Below are 18159 nucleotides of genomic sequence, written 5' to 3'. Positions count from 1 at the left end.
GAGTCTGAAATGAGTCCTGACCCAGAGCTAGCCCTTCTCCGTACGTTTCCTCCCCTATACTGGATGCCTCTTAATAAATGTGGCTGCTTCTTCAGTCAGCCTTGCCAGCCACCTCTTTGTCCTGCAGACACTCAGAAACTGCCCTCTCTGCCCGCTGTGATTCCAGCTTCTATACCTACCCCTCTCTGAGGGCCCCAGGCTGTGCCTGTGCAACCGGTGGGAGGACTCCAGAGCAGTCCTCTCTTTGCCCTGCGGGGCTCTGCCCGGTCTGCCCTGCACTGTGCTCCTGGCCTCCGTGCATGCACTCAGGCCTGGCCCCAGTGAGGAGGAACAAGCCAAAGCTTGGGGCACTGGGCCCTCCTCTAGCGAGCGGCTGGCTGCAGCTGGACCCTTCCCAGGCAGTGGCCCTCACTCGGATACTAGCCCAGACACCGACTGGCTGCAGAAGCAGGGAGCTTCAGTCCAGAGAGCGAGGTGCAAACTTTGGCAAAGAGTTTTAATGGCAGAGCTGGCGGCAGCGACAGTGCCGGGTGGGCGGGGGCCAGAAGCGGCAGCGGCGATGGTGGGCAGGGGGGCACGACGGGTGGCACTACATGATGGAGCAGGCGGAGAGCGGGTTCCGAGCGTGGCAGGCGCAGGCCGCGCCACAGTACTGCCGGAAGGTCTGGTAGCAGCTGCCCTCGGGCTCGCCCCCCCATGGGCCTCCGGACGGGGCGGCCAGCGCCTCGGGGGGCAGGCGGCTCAGGAGGGAGGTGTTGACGGCCAGCGCAGCCAGGCCGTAGTCAGTGAAGAGCACCGTCTCTCGGAGACAGGTGGGGCAGGAGATGAACTTGTACTTGGGGCAGGACTCGTAGAGCGTCTGCAGACACTGCTCGCACACCGAGTGCAGGCAGGACAGCACCCGCGGGCGCCTCTGCGTGGCGTTGTAGGTGTGCCCGCACGTGGGGCACTCCAGGGGCTCGCTGGAGGACGTCGGGCCGGGCCCCGAGGGGGCCCCCACGTACTGGTTCACGATGACCTCGTCCGTGGGGGGCCCCCGGGGGAAGCCGGGCTCGCCGCTGCCTTGGCGGGGCCGGTGGGGCAGGGGCGGGGTGCGGGGGACCCCCTCCAGGGCCGGCACATCCCCCCCGCATGCCTGGTTGACGATGATCTCGGTATCACAGGGCCAGGCCCGCTTGGGGGCCAGGGCCTGGCTGGGCCGGGGCACGGGTGGGAAGCGGGGAGCCGCCTGGCGCTCAGGCAACTTCTCGGGGTGCACGATCTTCATGGCTTCCATCTTGAGGATGACATGGGGGCCCTTCAGGCAGGACATGAGGAGGCCCGGCCAGCCGCTGCCCGCCTCGGGCCCCAGGTCAGCGGGCATCCGGCCTTCTCGGGTCACGCTAGGCCTTCGGGTGCGGGGGGCTGTGGCGGGGGGCTGGGAGGCAGGCGCGGGGGCAGCATCCTGGTCCTGCCAGGCGTGGTGGGGACTCCGGGGAGCCGCCGGCGAGCGCAGGGGAGGCAGGGGCCCCCCCAGCGGCCACGGGGACTTGTCGGGGCCAGTTCTGGGCACCGCGGGGACAGGGCCAGGGACGGGGACGGGGGGCGGAGGCGGAGGCAGGCGCGGGCAGGGGGGCGTGGGCGGCGGCGCGGGGCTGGCGGGCCGGGCCCAGGGCTCACCCAGGGTCTCCAGCCGGCGCGGCTGGCGAGGGGGCGTGGGGGGCGCCGGGCCCCCTGCAGCCGCGGTCAGCAGCGCCCGGGCCGGGCCATCCGGGCAGGCAGGGGCTAGGCGGGCGCCATGGGTCCAGGACAGGGTGCCCAAGGAAGGCAGCTAGCCTGCGCCGGGGCCGCACGAAGAGGAGCCGGGAGGCTGGAGAGGCGGAGAGGCCTGGAGCAGGCCCGAGCTGCGGGGCAGGTGAGACGCGCCATGAGCGTCTCCGCTTCCGCCGTCCTCCCCGACCTCCCCGTGCTCCCGCGTCGCGCTCCCCGCGCGCAGACCCGGGCCCGGCCGGACCCCCGAGGAGCTGCCGAGCCCCCCGACTCCCGCCCAGCCGCGCCCCGATCTCACCTGCCCCAGCCTGGCGTCCCCGGCCGCGCGCCGCGCCGCCGCCGCCTTGCAGAGCTCGTCCAGGCGCAGGCCCGATGCGGCGGCACCCGCGCCCGGCCAGGCTCGCTCGCTCGCTCGGTTCGGCTCGGTTCGGTTCGGTTCGGTGCTGCCCGGCTCGGCGGCTCCGGCGGCGACCTCGGCGATGGCGGGGCGCGGGGGGCGGCTGGGGCGCGGGCGGGCGGGCGGGCGGGCGCGGTGGCAGGTGCGTGCGGAGCGGGGCGCGCTCTGCGGCGGATGCGCGGAGACCGCAGTGCGCGCGGCGCCCGCCCGCGCCCGCAGCGCCACCCCCCCACACGACTGGAGACCCGCGTGGGGTCCGTGAGGCGGGGCCAGCCTCAAGGCCTCCCCTAGATCTGCGGGGACCGCTTTGGGGGTTCCGCCCCGAGGGTCCTCAAAGCCCCCATCTCGTCCGTCCACGACCCCCCCCCCCATCAGTCAGTCCGGACCGGTCATGTCCAGGCCCTAGGCAAACCATCCACTACCAGCACCACCGTCTCCATTCTGCAAGGAAAAGCTCGCTTTTCCTCCTCCTGAGTCCTCTGGGTACCAAGGCAGGGAGAGTGGGGGCCCGTGCGTGCATGCGTGGCTAGGGGTAGGTAATGCTGGGGCTCCTGCTCACCCTGGGTCTGCGTCTCTGCGTGTCCCTCCCCAAGTCCCCTCTGGGGTCTCCTGCTCACATCACACCAGACCGGCAGTGCTCAGGAGGGCAGGTCGGATGGAGCACGCTACCCAGGTCCAGGCCCGGGTTGGCCCAGGTCAGGGAAGTGCACAGAGGGGCTGGGCCGGCCGGCCTGGCCTGATAAGGTGAGGGGTATGCGGAAGGCAGGCAGGCTCCAGCGGAGCAAAGCGAGCGGGCACACACCTGCCAGGCGGGGCAGCCCTTCCCACATTCGTGTCATGGTCATGGGTTGGCACGTGCCCCAGGTCACACACAAGGCTTTGTGCCAGCTGCAACCCACAGATCCCCGTCTCAATGTTCTTGTCTGCTTCCTCGCTGAGGGGATGGAAGCAGTGGTGACAGGCCAGGATCCCAGGATGCCCAAAGGGTCCCCACCATGCCACTCCTCCCTCTCACAAATGCCAATCTTGCTTTGAGAACTGGGCCGCTTGGCTTTCCTAGCGGGTTCCACACACACGTCCTGGCCTTCCCAGTTCCTCGGGGATCCCGGATTGCTGGGGATGGATCCTTTTCGTGGCAGGCTGTTGGAACCTCAGTGCTGGATTGTGAGGGACCCTGTGAGCTGAGGGTCCTTGTGTGAGCCTCAAGCTTTCCTTTGCACTGAGCCAGGAATGACCCTGTGCAGTGTGGCCAAAAACAAAACAAAACAAAACAAAACAAAACATGGTGTTGGAGAGAGAGCAGAGCTGGGAATACTTGACCTTTTGCATGTCGCTGACCCAGGTGCGATCCCCAGCATCCTGTATGGTCCCCAGGATTAATTGCCAGGAGTAATTTCTGAGCGCAGAGTCAGAAGTGACGCCACCAGGTGTGGCTCCAAAACAAAACAGAACAAAAAGGGCAGCAAGGCAAAGGGGCCAGCTGAGGACGGGACCCCTGGGCCACCAGCGCTACCCATTCTGCCCGCCCCTCCCTTACCTCTCCCTACAAAGTTCTGCTGGCCTCGCCCACTGCCCGCCTCTCCTCCAGGCCCCAACCCAGCCGGGTCCCCGACCCCCTTGAGAACCTCTAGAGAGGAGCAGGGAGGCTGGTGGACACCAGGGTTCCCTCCGAGAGCCCCAGCTGGGCCGCCCGCGAGTCAGGGTGGTAAGCGAAGCCTCAGCGTCTGCGCACTGGAGTCCAGCCGGCGACCCGCGGGGACCGGGGACGGGCACCATGGCGTGGCGAGTTCCTCGCATTCGTGGGGCATCGTTGGCGCACGCCCGGACTGGTCAGACCGGCTCCAGGCGCGCAGTGGCGCGCGCAGCCACGTAGGTCACTCCGGCCTCTGGGGCACGTCTGATTCGGTCGCACCCTTCTTGGGGCATTCCCCATCCCCCACCCCACACCCCCACACCCGGGATCTGTAACTGGGGGTATGGGTCCCTCATGCACTCTGCTGCTCTGGGGTCACCATGGTGTGGGGACAGAGGGGAGTGAGCATGCCAGTCCCGTTGCACTCGAATCCACTGCGGGTGGGAGCATGCCAGGTCTGAAGCAGGGGTGTTGGAGTGGTCCACCCACCCAAGGGAGTCGGGATTTCAGACCAAGCTAGAAATGCCAGGGCTGGAGGGAGGCGGGAGGGGGAGCGTCCTGAGAAATGCCAGTGGGTCTTGTTTGCAAAGGTATGGCCACTGGCCACTGGCCTGGGTGTTGTTTTTTCCTGGGGATCAGGCGCTAAGCATAGTTCTGGCATGTTGCGCTGCCTCCGCCCTGTGTGGGGTGCCCAGAGCCAGCGTGCAGGTAGGGCTGGATGAGTCCAGGCTGACCATGCAGCCTGGCATGCCTCCCACCCTAGCAGGAAGGGTGGGCTGAGCTGCAGGCTGAGCTGGCTGGGCTGGACCCTCCCAGGATCTTGGGAACCCACTGGGACCGCACCCTGGGGCCCCGCCTCTCCCAGGAGGGAAAAGGCTGCTGTGTGGGTTCGGCACAGACACTGGGACCTGGAGCCCAGAAGACCAGACGTCACCCGCTGCTGCTGCTGCTGCTACTTCAGGTGGGTCCTTGGCCAAGGGGCAAACCTGGCCTACCCTCTCCACGCTTGAGGGCAGGCTAGCTCCCTCTGCTGCTGCCGCCAACCCATCCTCCTCTGCCTATCCGCCAGGCCCGCAATGGACCCCCACGAGATGGTCGTCAAGAACCCTTATGCCCAATTCATCATCCCCCGCGCCCAACTGCGGCCCGACCTGGGGGGACAGCAGCCAGAGGCAGCTCCATCATGCTCTGAGTCAGGGCCCCCAGCCTCTGGGCCCTGCGTCTCAGAGACCCTCTGCTCTCTGGAGCCTGGCAAAGCCAAGGGTGCCGAGGGTGTGAAGGGAGTGCAGGATGCCCAGGGGGCGAAGGGAGCACAGTGTGCTCAGGATGCCAAGGGGACGAAGAGCACCCAGGGTGCCCAGAATGTGAAGGGTGCCAAGGGAGCTGCCACCCAGGGCCAGCAGACCTGGCAGCCTTCTGGGAACCCGTGTGGCTGTGGGCAGCGCACAGGACTGACCTATGCTGGACGGCCGCCCGTGGGACGCGGGGATGACATTGCCCACCACTGCTGCTGCTGCCCTTGCTGCTCCTGTTGTCACTGTCCTCGCTTCTGCCGCTGCCACAGCTGCTGCTGCGTGGTATCCTAGCCCAGACTTGGCGGGTCATTCACAGGGGGCTGCGCTGTGTTCAGGGCTGTGGCCATCTCCAGCCCCCTCGGATTCCGAGGGGCAGAGCCACGCTGCGAGGGCTGGGCGATGTGTCAATAAAACAGTGCGAACTCTGTCCCCACTCATCTCTATGGCTGCGCCTTCAGGAAGGGGCCAGGGCCAGGCCAAACAGCAAGTGTGGGCAGATCTGTGAGGGGTCTTGGGGGAGCTGGACTCTAGCTGCCCTGCACCCTGTGTTGGGGCTGGCACATTGGGGGGCAGTCAGGACAGGTTCTGGGAAGGGAGCCCAGGGTGGCTGGGACACACCTGCCCGTCTATGAGTCACCACCCCACCTCCTTGGTGGATTTTTCTGTATTCTCCCGGAACACCTCCTTCCAAGCCTGGTGCAAACGCTGCTCTGTCCTGCCTGTGTTTTTGGGACACTGGGCTGAGCACCCCGCTCCCTCCAGCCCATGCTCTGCAAGGGTCATATGAAAACTCCCCCGACTGGGTAGGCTGATGCTGCCGGGCTGAGTTAGGCAGAGGTGCCAGAGGAGCAGCAGGAAGAGGAGGAAGAAGAGGAGGAGGAGGCAAGCTGGCCTTGCTGGACCTGGACCAACGGGTCCCGGCACGCGCGCCCGCCCTATGAGACAAGGTGACTGGTTGCGGGCGTGAGCAGAGACATCATGGGACCCGTCGGAACACCCGACCCAGGCCTGCCATGCAACCTGTCACACTGGTTCCTGAAGGGGAGAGAGGAGCCAGCTCCCCCACTTTGGTTTTGTGAATCCTGAGCCTAAATCCGGGGCCCAGCTGTGCCATGTGGGTCTGGGCCCTAAATAGCCCTCTGTTTGTGCATGTGGGGACAGGTAAGGACCAGCCCCCCGGCACTGCACTAATGGGAGGAATGGGGCACTATAAAAAGCAAGTGATGGGGGCCGGGCGGTGGCGCTGGAGGTAAGGTGCCTGCCTTGCCTGCGCTAGCCTAGGACGGACCTCGGTTCGATCCCCCGGCGTCCCATATGGTCCCCCAAGCCAGGAGCGACTTCTGAGCGCATAGCCAGGAGTAACCCCTGAGCGTCACCGGGTGTGGCCCAAAAACCAAAAAAAAAAAAAAAAAAAAAAAAAAAAAGCAAGTGATGCTCTCAGGAGCCTCCATGGCCATTCCTGGAGTCAGGGCTCAGGGGCCTGTGAGGAGGCAGGAGGCTCCTGAAGGGGGGTGGCCTCCAGGGGGCCCTTATCTCAGGAGCCCTGGAGGATCCAGTTGCAGCGCTTTGTGGCTGAAAGGGGAGCCCCTGCCCGCCCACCTGCTGCTGACTCCTCATCCTCGGGCTGGTAATGCGAGCCCCATGGAGGGAGTCACTGTGGGTGCCGGATCCTCCACCCCTGACCACCGTGGAGCTGGGCACTGCTGCTTAGGGGAGTGGACTCAGGTAAGAGTGGCTGGCATTGGGGTCAGAGTGGGGCTAGTTCTCAGGGCCAGCAACCTTACCCGTTTCCCCCGCCTCCAGAATGCTACAGCTCAAGGAGTCGCTGGTCCCTGAGGAAGGGGCAGCTTCGGGGGTCCCTGGGCGTGGTAGTGCCTGCATCATCTGCTATTCGGCCTACGACCTCGCCAGCCGCCTGCCTCGTCGCCTCTACTGTGGCCACACCTTCTGCCAGGTCTGTGTGCGGCGGCTGGACACGGCAGACCACACCCAGCGCTGGATCCCCTGCCCACAGTGCCGCCAGAGCACCCCTACACCCCGCGGTGGGGTGGCCATGCTGGACCTCGACTTGCCCGTCTTCCTGGCCATCAGAGCCCAGCGGGAGCCCCGGCCTCCCACCGCCTTCAAAGGTGGCCCAGCTGTCATACAGCAGCCGGCCAGACCCACACCCAGCCTGGGACCACAGCTGAGCTTCCCACAGGGGCCCCATTGCTGCTGGGAGTGCGGCAGCCTCTGTTGGGTTCCTCGGAGCAGTCCGGACATCTGAGGTTAGGCCAGTCCGCGCCAGTAGCTGCTGCTGCTGCTGCTGCTGCTGCTGCTGTACTTGGGGACCCCCAGGGTGAGGACATCCTGGGATATGCCCACCTTCGCCTGGCCCCACGGTCCCAGACCCAGGTGTGGGCGGCCTGGACTGGCTGCACTTCTGATCTTCCGTCCGTGTGGTTCCATGTCAGAGAAGTGAGATCCCAGAAGGGGCCATCCCCCCACCTGCCTGTCACCTTCATCCCCACAAAGCCTTTTTACTTTACCTCTGTGGGTACCAGTGGCATTGGCTCTCCATGTCACCAGGTAGGCACTAGGTGGCAGCAGGAGGACCCAGGCAGTGCTGAGACCATGCTTTAGGCAGCGCCCTCTCCTGGCCTGCCTGGACACGGGCGTCCTCCCTGGACACAGGACACAGGACACAGCCTTCCCTGGGAGGGCCTGACTGGCCTGCGCTGGTCAACGAGTGGCTGGAGCAGGAAGAGTCAGAGAAAGTGCTGAGAGGACACTCAGCCGCGTCCTCCTGGGCAAAGTCCCCCCACAGGATATGACTGTCAGTGGGCAGGGACAGCCTATAGGTCCCAGACGGCGTGGCAGAAGTTCATGAGCTCAGGCTGGGAGGGGACTGGCCTGCAAGGGGCTACTAGAAGGAGATGCCCCCCTTGTCCTGGCCCTACTGTACCCCAAAAACTATTGCTGCTTGCTCAGAGCTGTCCCTTGCCTCCTCCCACAACTGACTAAGAGAAAGTCCACTAGAGTCCCCCCAGGATCCCCAACAGGCCCAGCGTCCTGTCTGGCCTGGTCCTGCTCACAGCCATCACCCAGTGCCCATGTGGGTGGGCATCAGCCCAGAATCCCACAGGGTCCGCAGCGCCCCTCGGCCACGCGGCTGGGTAAACATTAATGGATGGGCTCCAAACACAGTCATGTGTGCTCTGGGCAGATCTTTGACCTGAAACTCCCCGCCCCGCCCCTTCCCACAGGTGCCCCTCATCACCCACACAGGTAGGAGCTCCTGGGACCTGCCCCACAAGCGGGACACTGGGAGTGGGCGCTGCTGGACTACTAGGCCTGGGGCCCCATCCTGAGTCCTCAGGAAGATGGCACCGGGTCCGGGCAGAGGGATGCAAGGCCCCCTCCCCAGGGCCCTGCTGGGAGCTGGGTGAAGGAGGTGGGGCTCAACTGTGCTCCTGGCAGACTTAACAGTCATGGCGCTGGCTGAAGGTGTACTGGGTGCCTGAGCCCCATCCCTCCCCCCCCCCCAGGGCGTTGTCCTTATCTAGTAGAGGCGGCACCACTTGGTATCAAATGCCAAAGTCTAAGGGGGTCATCAGCTGTGTCCTCAGAGATACCAGAGCTGAGGTTCAGGTCCTGGCCACATCCGGCCATATCTGCACCGGGGGACCACACGGGCCTCCTCCTCCAGCACTGGTGAGATGAACTTAGGAGCAGAGCCCCCGACAGTGGCCCGAGGTCACTGCTGAGGACAGGCATCCCCAGGACTGCAATGGGAGACAGACACCAAGGTGGGGGACCCAGAGGTGGGGCAGGAGGCATTCTGACCCATCCTTCCTCCAGCCAGTCCTCCCCTGCCACACATCCATGCCGGGCTCTCTCACGAGAACACAGGCGCTGCACCCCACTCTGGACACGCTCAGCCTGGTAAACCAAAGCCAGAAAGATGCAGGTACCAGGGGCTGGGGCCGGGAGCCCTACACATTCCCCCAAACCTGCCTCCATCTGGGATTCCCCCTCTTCCAGCCCTCCCTCTCTCCCTCTGAGCCCCTACACCAATGCTGCCTTTGTGTGGTCCATCCGGGGTTGTACAGAGAACAGCTGGCCCAGCCTGACCTGTCCTTCACCCCTACAGAGACTGCAGGTTCTGCCCCTGTCACAGAAGGGGACAAGGATCCCTGGGCCATCTCTGAGCAGAAGGACACAGACCAGCCCTGGAAAGGTGAGTGCCCAGCTTAGAGCTATGGGCCACAGGGAGGGTGTCTGGGTGAAAATGGAGGGAAGGGTGTACCCCCACAGAGGCCGAACCAGAGTCATTTTCATGGGGAACCTGACTCTCCTGTGAATGGCTTCCTGAGGCTTGTCCAAAGAGACACAGAAGGAGAAAAGAGAAGTCACACAGCGGGGAAGGTGCTTGTCTTGCAAGTTGCCAACCTAGTTCGATCCTCAGAATCCCATATGGCTCCACCAGCATTTCCAGGAATGATTCCTGAGTGCTGAGCCAGGAGTGACCCTTGAGCATCACAGGGTGTGGCCCAAAATAAAAATTAAAACAAACGAACAAAAACACAAAAGCCCAAAGAAACAGAAGAGGACCCCTCTCCCGTCAATTCTGGGGGCCAGAAGAGGGGCTGTGTGGGGACAGGGCTGCCAGACAACCCTACCTGTGTCCCCAGAGCTCAATAGGGCTGGCAAGGTACGTCGTGTGACCATCGGCATCCTCAAGGCCTGTGGACTCCTGGGGAACCTGTACCTCTTCATTTGCTCCCTGGACGTACTCAGTTCTGCCTTCCAGCTGCTGGGCAGTGAGTGGTGGTTCTGGCCCCGGGAAAGCCTAGGGTTCATCTCCGCACCCCAGTGGGGTGGTGATGTGGGAAGCTGCACGCTGAGGACGCTCTCCCTGGGGCAGGTAAACTGGCCGGGGACATCTTTCAGGACAATGTAGTGCTGTCTAACCCAGTGGCTGGACTGGTCATTGGTGTGCTGGTCACGGTGCTGGTGCAAAGCTCCAGTACCTCCTCTTCCATCGTGGTCAGCATGGTGGCCTCTGAGCGTGAGTGCGGCCACACCCAGGAGGGAGGTGGGGGGCAGGGATGCAGGGCTAACTCAGCTACCCCGCAGTGTTGACCGTCCAGGCTTCCGTGCCTATCATCATGGGCGTCAATGTGGGCACCTCGATCACTAGCACCCTAGTGTCCATGGCGCAGTCGGGGGACAGAGATGAGTTTAGGAGGTGAGTGAGGGCAGGACAGGGCAGGAGCGGACCCAGGGCCAGCGACAGGGCCAGCATCCAGCTTGCCCCTCTGGCTGCAGGGCATTTGGCGGGTCGGCGGTGCACGGCATCTTCAATTGGCTCACGGTACTGGTTCTGCTGCCACTGGAGACGGCAGTTGCAGCGCTGGAGAGGCTCAGCGGTCTGATCCTGGGTGCAGTTAACCTGCAGCCTGGGACACGCACCCCGGATATCCTCAAGGTCCTGACACAGCCGCTTACTCACCTCATAGTGGAGGTGAGGAGCCAGGGCCCTGTGCTTCCAGGAGGGGAACAGATGGTGGCTGGGGCAGCAATACCACTAGACCTAGCTGCTCTGTCCCCCCAGCTGGACCCTGACGCCATCACAGGGAGTGCCACGGGCAATGCAACGAACAGCAGCATTATCAAGCGATGGTGTGGGACCAGGGAGGAGCTGGTGAGTGACACCCACCTGCCTCCTTCCACCCCTGAGCCACCCACGTGCCCAACCAGATGCTAAGCACAGTCAACCTCTGCAGATCCCTGGGAATGGCAGCAACTGCGGAGATCTCTGCCCGGAGGGGAACAGTTCCACGGTGCTGCTGCCCTGTGAGGCCCCACCCCAGAATGCCTCCAGATCCCATCCCACCCAATAGGCCCACTCCATGCATGCCCAGCCCCCCCATCATCTAGGCCCCACCAGTTCCCTCAGGCCCTGCCCAAGGAAGCCCACAACCCCATATTTCAGGCCTCCTGTTATCCAGATGATGTCCCTTCTATCCAGTCCCATCCCAGACAAGCCTAGTTCCCGGACAAACTTTTCAGACTCCACACCAGACATCATCAGCCCCACCCCTTTCGTTTAGGCCCCACCCCAAAATTTCAAGGCCTTACCCATCTTCCAAGCCCTTCCCCAAATAGCCCTCTAGGCCACGCCCCATCATTCAGACCATGCCCCTTCCATCTAGTCCAATGGATGGATCTTCGAATCTAGACCATGCCCCATCCACATAGACTCCGCCCATAAGCACAGACCACGCCCACATCAGGCGACGCCCCCCAATCCTGCCCAGGGCAAACCCCTTTTCTGAAAAAATTTTAGACCCGCCCACACACCACCAGGCCCCGCCCTTTTGTTCATGTCCCACCCCTAAAGCATCAAGGCCCCGCCCCACCTCCCAAAATTTCCTCCAAAGAGCCCTCTAGGCCGCGTCCCATCCAGTCCAGTTCCCAGCCAGACTTAGACCACGCCCAGCTCCATAGGCCACGCCCATACATCCAGACCACACCTTCTCGCCCAATTGTGCCTCTAAGCCCCGCCCCATACACCCAGGCCACGCCCCAGACATGCCCTCTAGACCACGCCCTCCCTCCAGGCCCCGCCCCAGGCAAGCCCAGCTCCCCTGCCAAACCTGGTGGCCCAGCAACCCCAGATCCTATCGCTGGCCCCCATGCCCAGGTCACCACCTGTTCACCTACACGGAGCTCAGCGACCTGGCCGTGGGCCTCATCCTGCTGGCCGGCTCCCTGCTCGTGCTTTGCTCCTGCTTGGTGCTCATCGTCAAGCTGCTCAACTCCGTGCTGCGGGGCAGTGTGGCCCAGGCCGTGAGGACCATCATCAACGCAGGTGACCCCAGAGGCTCTAGGCACAGGGCGGGTGGCAGGCGGGGCTGGCCGGCCGGCGCCGGGCAGGTGCTGACATGACATCTCCACCCCCAGACTTCCCCTTCCCATTCAGCTGGCTCAGCGGCTACCTGGCCATCCTCGTGGGGGCGGGTATGACCTTCGTCCTCCAGAGCAGCAGTGTCTTCACAGCTGCCATTGTGCCCCTCATGGGTGAGCACCAGGGGTGCGGGCCAGGGGAGGTGAGCCCCACATGGGGCCAGAGCTCTATTCTCACTGATGACCCCTGACTCCTCCAGGGGTTGGGGTGATCAGCATGGAGAGGGCCTACCCCCTCTTCCTTGGCTCAAACATTGGCACCACCACCACGGCCGTGCTGGCGGCCCTGGCCAGCCCTGCAGACATGTTGCTTTCTGCTGTTCAGGTATGATCTTGTCCTCCCGTGCCTCCCCTCCTGCCCCCTGCCCGACCCCAAATCCAGCCTCATCAGGGTCCCACCCCAGCACGGACATTCTGTATCGAGGGGATGGGGACGGCTTCAGAGGGCACCTCCTGCTGCTGCTGGCCTGGCCTCTGGGTACCTCTGGGCCGTCCTCCCTCCTCATGGCTGCAGCCAGGGCTCCCGCTTTGTGCCTTTTCCACCATTTCTATCAACTGGGACCCTTCCTCCAAGAAGCCAGCCAGACTACACTCTCTGATAACCCTTCCAGGCAACTGTGGAGGGATCTGAAGCAATGGGGAGCAGGCCCCGTGCCCACCCAGCTGCGGGGGGGGGGCTTGTACATGGGGGGGGACAAGTGGGGGCAGTGCACACAAGGCTTGCAGCCACACCTGCTGGGGATGGCCAGGTGCAACACTGACCACCCGCCCTCTGGCCCAGGTGGCGATCATTCACTTCTTCTTCAACCTGGCGGGCATCCTGCTGTGGTACGTGGTGCCTGTCCTGCGGCTGCCCATCCCGCTGGCCAAGCGCTTTGGAAACGTGACAGCACGCTACCGCTGGGTGGCCATCGTATACCTGCTGCTCAGCTTCCTGCTGCTGCCCCTGGCCGCCTTCGGGCTGTCCCTGGCGGGGGGCGTGGTGTTGGCAGGCGTAGGGGGGCCCCTGCTGGGGCTGCTGTTTCTCGTGGTCCTGGTAAATCTGCTGCAGCGGCACAAGCCCGCTTGGCTGCCCCGCTGCCTGCGCTCCTGGTCTTGGCTGCCCCGCTGGCTGCGCTCCTTGGAACCCTGGGACCACGTGGTGACTCGCTGCTGCCCCTGCGGTATCTGCAAGGCCCCCGAGCCCTCCGCCAAGGAGGCCTACTGCTACGACAACCCCGAGGTGGTGGCCTCCCAGCATTTGTGAGCGATGGTGTGAGTCCCTTGGCCAATAAAACAACTTCGAGCCATGCGTGGTGGGTGAGCTTCCCTAGTGGGGGTGTGGGCTGTGGGGACATCAGCAGGAGCAGTGTGGACACCAGGTGCTCAGGGCCTGGAGCTGATCCTGGAACCGTTGCTTCTGCTTTTACTGTGTGCTACGGACTGGACAGAAAGAGCCAAGCACTGTGTCCATAATGGGGAGATTCCCCCAAAAGAAAGGCTCTTAGCAGGCAGCTGTGTTTGGAGGTCCCAGTGAGCAATCAAGGGAGCAGCCCCTGCTGGGAGGGGGTGGAAGGGGTCAAGAGTGTCACCAGGTGATCAGTGCCCCCCAGACCTTGGCCCCAGGAATCCCTGATACCCTACCCCCCACCAATTCTACGCCCTGCTTCCAGACCTTCTAGATCAGGGGTCTCAAACTCAATTTACCTGGGGGCCACAGGAGGCAAAGTCGGGGTGAAGCAGGGCCGCATAAGGGATTTCGCTTACCGAATATTCACAATAAAAAATCGCATTAGGGCCCGGAGAGATAGCACAGCGGCATTTGCCTTGCAAGCAGCCAATCCAGGACCAAAGGTGGTTGGTTCGAATCCCGGTGTCCCATATGGTCCCCCGTGCCTGCCAGGAGCTATTTCTGAGCAGACAGCCAGGAGTACCCCTGAGCAACGCCGGGTGTGGCCCAAAAACCAAGAAAAGAAAATCGCATTAGTAAGAAAAAAAATCGCATTAAATATTTGCATATTCCGAATGGAACTGCTCGTGGTATGCGAATGCTTAATGCGATTTTTTTCTTTTTGCTTTTTGGGCCACACCCGGCAGTGCTCAGGGGTTACTCCTGGCTGTCTGCTCAGAAATAGCTCCTCGCAGGCACAGGGGACCATATGGGACACTGGGATTCGAACCAACCACCTTCGGTCCTGGATCGGCTGCTTGCAAGGCAAACGCCGCTGTGCTATCTCTCCGGGCCCACGATTTTTTTTTCTCATTAATGCGATTTTTATTGCGATTATTCGGTAAGCGAATAATCGCGAATACTGCGATATTTGAAGGCCAGCCTCGGGCCACAAAATGTATGGAGGACTGCAAACAGCCCTCAGACCTCGAGTTTAAGACCCCTGTTCTAGATCCACAATCCTAGAGTTCTGTACTCCTCCCACCTTTGTTGTTGTTGTTGTTGTTGTTTGGGCCAGACCTGGGGGCACTCAGGGATCACTCTTGGCGGGCTCAAGGAACCCTGTGGAGGGGCTGGGGAGATAGCATGGAGGTAGTGCAATTTTCCTTGCATGAAGGACTGTGGTTTGAATCCCGGCATCCCATATGGTCCCCCGAGCCTGCCAGGAGCGATTTCTGAGCGTAGAGTCAAGAGTAACCCCTGAGCACTGCCAGGTATGACCCAAAAACCAAAAAAAAAAAAAAAAAAAAAAAGGAACCATATGGGGATGCCAAGGATCAAACCTGGGTCAACCTTGTGCAAGACAACACCCTCCCCACTATGCTATGGCTACTACCCTTAAGCCCTAGAAGCTTCCCAGTACCAAGGACCCCTGTGAGTTCCACAGCCTGGGTAGCCCAAATGTTGAGGTCTTGACCAGGTGACCATGCCCAGGTGACCCTGAGCTGTAGTTCCAGAACGTTTTGAGGTGAAAGCAGAGTGATCAGTGCTCAACACCAAGTCTTCAGGGCAGAAAAGAGAGTGCTAGCCTGCATAGGGGCTTGCTGGGCTGGGGAAGAGGCCTGGCTTCCTAGTGGGAAGGCTGGTGGGGGTCCCCTTCCCTCCCCACCAGGGCTGTTCAGGAGGAAGTTGGAGCTGGCTCACCCTCAAGGAGTGAGTGCCGGGGCACAAGGACACCAAGCAGCGATAGTGGTGGACAGGGGACTGAACCAGGCAGGAAATGAAACCTGCTGCTGCAGATAGAACCCTCAGCCTGCAGCATCCCTCCATCTGGGGCCTGTTTGTTTGGGGTTTGGGGCCACACCTGGTGGTGCCTAATTCTTACTCCTGACTCTGCACTCAGGGATTAGCCCTGGCAGAAACGAAATGTGCCAGCACCAATGCCCCTATGTGCAAGCCACACCCGTGTCCCCAGGTACCACCTCGGTGTCCCAGTTTTCACAAGTATCCTGGGTTCCTCCTGTGTCCCCAGGTTCCTCCCAGTGTCCCCGGATCCCTCCAGTAACCTGGATTCCCCTTGTCCTCACCTTCCCTCCACCCTACCCTTTCCTCTGTGAAAGGCACATCTAAAATTTATTTGTTTGTTTGTTTTTGGGCTACACCCAGCAGCGCTCTGGAGTTACTCCTGGCTCTGCACTCAGAAATCACGCCTGGCAGGCTCAGAGACAATATGGATGCTCGGGATCAAACCTGAGTCCATCCAATTCCCTAACCCTACCACTGTGCTGTCACTCAGTTTTTGTTTTTTGGGTTACACCCGGCAGTGCTCAGGAGTTACTCCTGGCTCTGAGCTCAGAACTCGCTCCTGGCAGGCTCAGGAGACCATATGGAATGCTGGAAATAGAACCCAGGTCTGTCCCGGGTCATCTGTGTGCAAGGCAAAAAGCCCTACCACTGTGCTGTCACTTCAGCCCCTGAAATTTATTTATTTTGGTTTTTGGACCACACCTGGCAGCAATCAGGGGTAACTCATGGCTCTGCGCTCAGAAATTGCCCCTGGCAGGTTCGGGGACTATATGGAATCCTGAAATTCAAACCAGTGTCCGTCCTATGTTGGTCGTGTGCAAGGCAAATGCCCTGCCCCTGTGCTATTGCTCTGGCCCCCATACCTGTAATTTAGGTGTTGCAGTTGGGACCAATCTTACTTCTGCCCGGTCTCCTTCCTTCCCAGGTCTGAGCCCAAGTTCCTCAGCCTGCCACCCCCAAGTCTTCTTGGATGTCCCTGTGCCCCTGGCCTCCCATTTCCTCTCCCCTGAATCTGCTGAGCCTAGGCTCCCTCTCTCTGGGAGTAGCGTCTGTCCTGGAGCAACAGTGCAGGGCCCAATGCCAAGTCCCCCTGAAAACCTGGAGGAGACCTGTCTGGCCAGTCACCCAGGATGCCTCTCCTGCAGGCCAGGCCTCCCTTCCGGGGCGGCTGAGGCCACCACAGAGGCAGTTGGTTCTGTGAGGCCTTGAGCACAGTCTGCCCTGCCTGGCAGCCATGCAGCTTCCCCTGGGAGCCAGGCCCAGGGGAGTGGAGGGTGGGACAGAGCAGCCTTTGTGCCCGTCTCCAACAGCTGCTGGGAGCAGAGCTCCACCTCTCCTCACCAGAGCCCTATTGCCTGTCCACCGCCTGTGCCCTGCTCCTGGGGGCGAATAGAAGGCCAGTGCATGGCCCCTCTCATTGGAGTGGCTGGGCTGGAGAAAGGCAGAGGGACACACACACAGGCCTGCTGGAGAAAGGCAGAGGGACACACACACACACACACACACAACACACAACGCACACACGCCTGCTGAGGGCCTTTGGAGTAGCTGAGCTGGAGCAAGGCAGAGGGTTCCTCCAAGGCAAAGTTCCAGGGCAAAGCTGGGGCAAGAGGATCCAAGAGATTGGATGAGCCTGGGGCACCTTCTGGGTTTGTTTTGGTTTGGGGGAGCCACACCCTGGATGCTGAGTTTCTTTCGGGCTCTGGGCTCACTCCAGCAATATCTGCCCTGAGGAGCAGATTCAGCAAGAACCTCCTCCTCCATTTGCTCCTTAGAACAGTGAGGTTCCCTGAGCTTCAGTCATTTTGTTTTGGGGTCACATCCCTCCCAATAGTGCCCTGGTGTTACTCCTGGCTCTGCACTCAGGAATTACTCCTTGTGGGTTCAGGGGATCATATGGGATGGGGGAGGATTGAATCCTGGTCCGGTCAGTTGAGTGCAAGGCAAGCGCCCTCCCCCATGTGCTATCTCTCAGGCCCACAGTCATTTTTTTCTTTTGGTTTTTTTTTTTGGGGGGGCCACACCTGGCAGTGCTCAGGGGTTACTCCTGGCTGTCTGCTCAGAAATAGCTCCTGGCAGGCACGGGGGACCATATGGGACACTGGGATTCAAACCAACCACCTTAGGTCCTGGATCGACTGCTTGCAAGGCAAACACCGCTGTGCTATCTCTCTGGGCCCCACAGTCATTTTTTTTCTTCTGAAGAGGTGGTGGTACAGTTAGTTGAAGAACCTCTACTACAGAGAGAAGTATACTACCACGCGATGATGGTGTCCTCCAAGTCCTGAATTAGGGCAGTCATCTGGTTGGGAAAGTCACTCAGAGGACTCCAGAAAAGGAAATTGTCCAGGGCAGAGCCAAGCATAACTTTATTTTAAAATTGTCACAGGAGGGACCGGAGAGATAGCACAGCGGCATTTGCCTTGCAAGCAGCCGACCCAGGACCTAAGGTGGTTGGTTCGATCCGGGTGTCCCATATGGTTCCCCATGCCTGCCAGGAGCTATTTCTGAGCAGAAAGCCAGGAATAACCCCTGAGCGCCACCGGGTGTGGCCCAAAAACCAAAAATAAAATAAAATTGTCACAGGAGGGGCCAGAGTGATGGCACAGTGGGTAGGGTCTTTGCCTTGTACACAGCTGACCAGGGTTTAGGCCCCCAATTCTGCCAAGGAGTAATTTCTGAATGAAGAGCCAAGAATAACACCTGAGCACTGCCAGGTGTGATCCAAAAGCCTAAAAAGGAGGGGGCAGTCACAGGAGGTACCGTAGAGATAGTAAACAGTGGGTGGTGTTGAATTAATTATTAAATATAGGGGCCGGCGCGGTGTCGCTAGAGATAAGGTGTCTGCTTTGCCAGCACTAGCCTAGGACGGACTGCGGTTCGATCCCCCGGCGTCCCATATGGTCCCCCAAGCCAGGAGCCACTTCTGAGCGCATAGCCAGGAGTAACCCCTGTTACT

General features: G+C 61.5%; 5 protein-coding genes across 5 annotated transcripts; 3 read left to right on the top strand and 2 right to left on the bottom strand.

Moving 5' to 3' along the window:
* Window positions 1-475: 475 nt before the first annotated feature.
* On the bottom strand, window positions 476-1562 carry RNF208 (ring finger protein 208). The gene has a single exon (XM_049781986.1). The coding sequence runs from the start codon at window positions 1361-1363 to the stop codon at window positions 590-592; it is 774 nt and encodes a 257-aa protein (XP_049637943.1). The 5' UTR covers window positions 1364-1562; the 3' UTR covers window positions 476-589.
* A 93-nt stretch (window positions 1563-1655) lies between these two features.
* Window positions 1656-2518, bottom strand: LOC126020165 (basic proline-rich protein-like). Its single transcript, XM_049781629.1, has 2 exons — window positions 2048-2518; window positions 1656-1883 (listed from the first exon to the last, which is right to left on the bottom strand). Exons 1-2 carry the CDS (start codon window positions 2516-2518, stop codon window positions 1656-1658), a joined length of 699 nt encoding a protein of 232 aa, XP_049637586.1.
* A 2337-nt stretch (window positions 2519-4855) lies between these two features.
* CYSRT1 (cysteine rich tail 1) lies at window positions 4856-5365 on the top strand. The gene is made up of 2 exons (XM_049781990.1): window positions 4856-5062; window positions 5159-5365. Exons 1-2 carry the CDS (start codon window positions 4856-4858, stop codon window positions 5363-5365), a joined length of 414 nt encoding a protein of 137 aa, XP_049637947.1.
* Window positions 5366-5516: 151 nt separating this feature from the next.
* RNF224 (ring finger protein 224) lies at window positions 5517-7371 on the top strand. Its single transcript, XM_049781628.1, has 4 exons — window positions 5517-5561; window positions 5906-6021; window positions 6613-6799; window positions 6888-7371. Exons 1-4 carry the CDS (start codon window positions 5517-5519, stop codon window positions 7338-7340), a joined length of 801 nt encoding a protein of 266 aa, XP_049637585.1. The 3' UTR covers window positions 7341-7371.
* Window positions 7372-8248: 877 nt separating this feature from the next.
* Window positions 8249-13271, top strand: SLC34A3 (solute carrier family 34 member 3). Its single transcript, XM_049781978.1, has 13 exons — window positions 8249-8341; window positions 8915-9032; window positions 9216-9293; window positions 9748-9876; window positions 9981-10124; window positions 10193-10304; window positions 10385-10580; window positions 10671-10760; window positions 10843-10912; window positions 11763-11930; window positions 12023-12139; window positions 12226-12350; window positions 12807-13271. The coding sequence occupies exons 2-13, from the start codon at window positions 8939-8941 to the stop codon at window positions 13269-13271; spliced, it is 1788 nt and encodes a 595-aa protein (XP_049637935.1). The 5' UTR covers window positions 8249-8341; window positions 8915-8938.
* The last annotated feature ends 4888 nt before the right edge of the window (window positions 13272-18159 follow it).

Source organism: Suncus etruscus, chromosome 10, assembly GCF_024139225.1.
Source record: "Suncus etruscus isolate mSunEtr1 chromosome 10, mSunEtr1.pri.cur, whole genome shotgun sequence".
Taxonomy (NCBI): Eukaryota; Metazoa; Chordata; class Mammalia; order Eulipotyphla; family Soricidae; genus Suncus; species Suncus etruscus.
Note: the sequence above shows the minus strand (reverse complement) of the source record. Positions and strands in the feature narration are given on the sequence as shown.

Excerpts from the sequence above, each read along its gene's own strand:
- RNF208 (XM_049781986.1), bottom strand. The coding sequence starts at position 1,363 with ATGCCCGCTGACCTGGGGCCCGAGGCGGGCAGCGGCTGGCCGGGCCTC.
- LOC126020165 (XM_049781629.1), bottom strand. The coding sequence starts at position 2,518 with ATGGGGGGGGGGGTCGTGGACGGACGAGATGGGGGCTTTGAGGACCCT. Across the intron at positions 1,884-2,047 it reads GGGACGCCAGGCTGGGGCAG|CTCGGGCCTGCTCCAGGCCT; the intron begins GTGAGATCGGGG and ends CCTGCCCCGCAG.
- CYSRT1 (XM_049781990.1), top strand. The coding sequence starts at position 4,856 with ATGGACCCCCACGAGATGGTCGTCAAGAACCCTTATGCCCAATTCATC. Across the intron at positions 5,063-5,158 it reads GTGCCGAGGGTGTGAAGGGA|GGAGCTGCCACCCAGGGCCA; the intron begins GTGCAGGATGCC and ends AAGGGTGCCAAG.
- RNF224 (XM_049781628.1), top strand. The coding sequence starts at position 5,517 with ATGGCTGCGCCTTCAGGAAGGGGCCAGGGCCAGGCCAAACAGCAA. Across the intron at positions 6,022-6,612 it reads CGCCCGCCCTATGAGACAAG|GAGCCCTGGAGGATCCAGTT; the intron begins GTGACTGGTTGC and ends CCCTTATCTCAG. Across the intron at positions 6,800-6,887 it reads GCTTAGGGGAGTGGACTCAG|CTCAAGGAGTCGCTGGTCCC; the intron begins GTAAGAGTGGCT and ends AGAATGCTACAG.
- SLC34A3 (XM_049781978.1), top strand. The coding sequence starts at position 8,939 with ATGCCGGGCTCTCTCACGAGAACACAGGCGCTGCACCCCACTCTGGAC. Across the intron at positions 9,294-9,747 it reads CACAGACCAGCCCTGGAAAG|AGCTCAATAGGGCTGGCAAG; the intron begins GTGAGTGCCCAG and ends CTGTGTCCCCAG. Across the intron at positions 10,305-10,384 it reads GACAGAGATGAGTTTAGGAG|GGCATTTGGCGGGTCGGCGG; the intron begins GTGAGTGAGGGC and ends CTCTGGCTGCAG.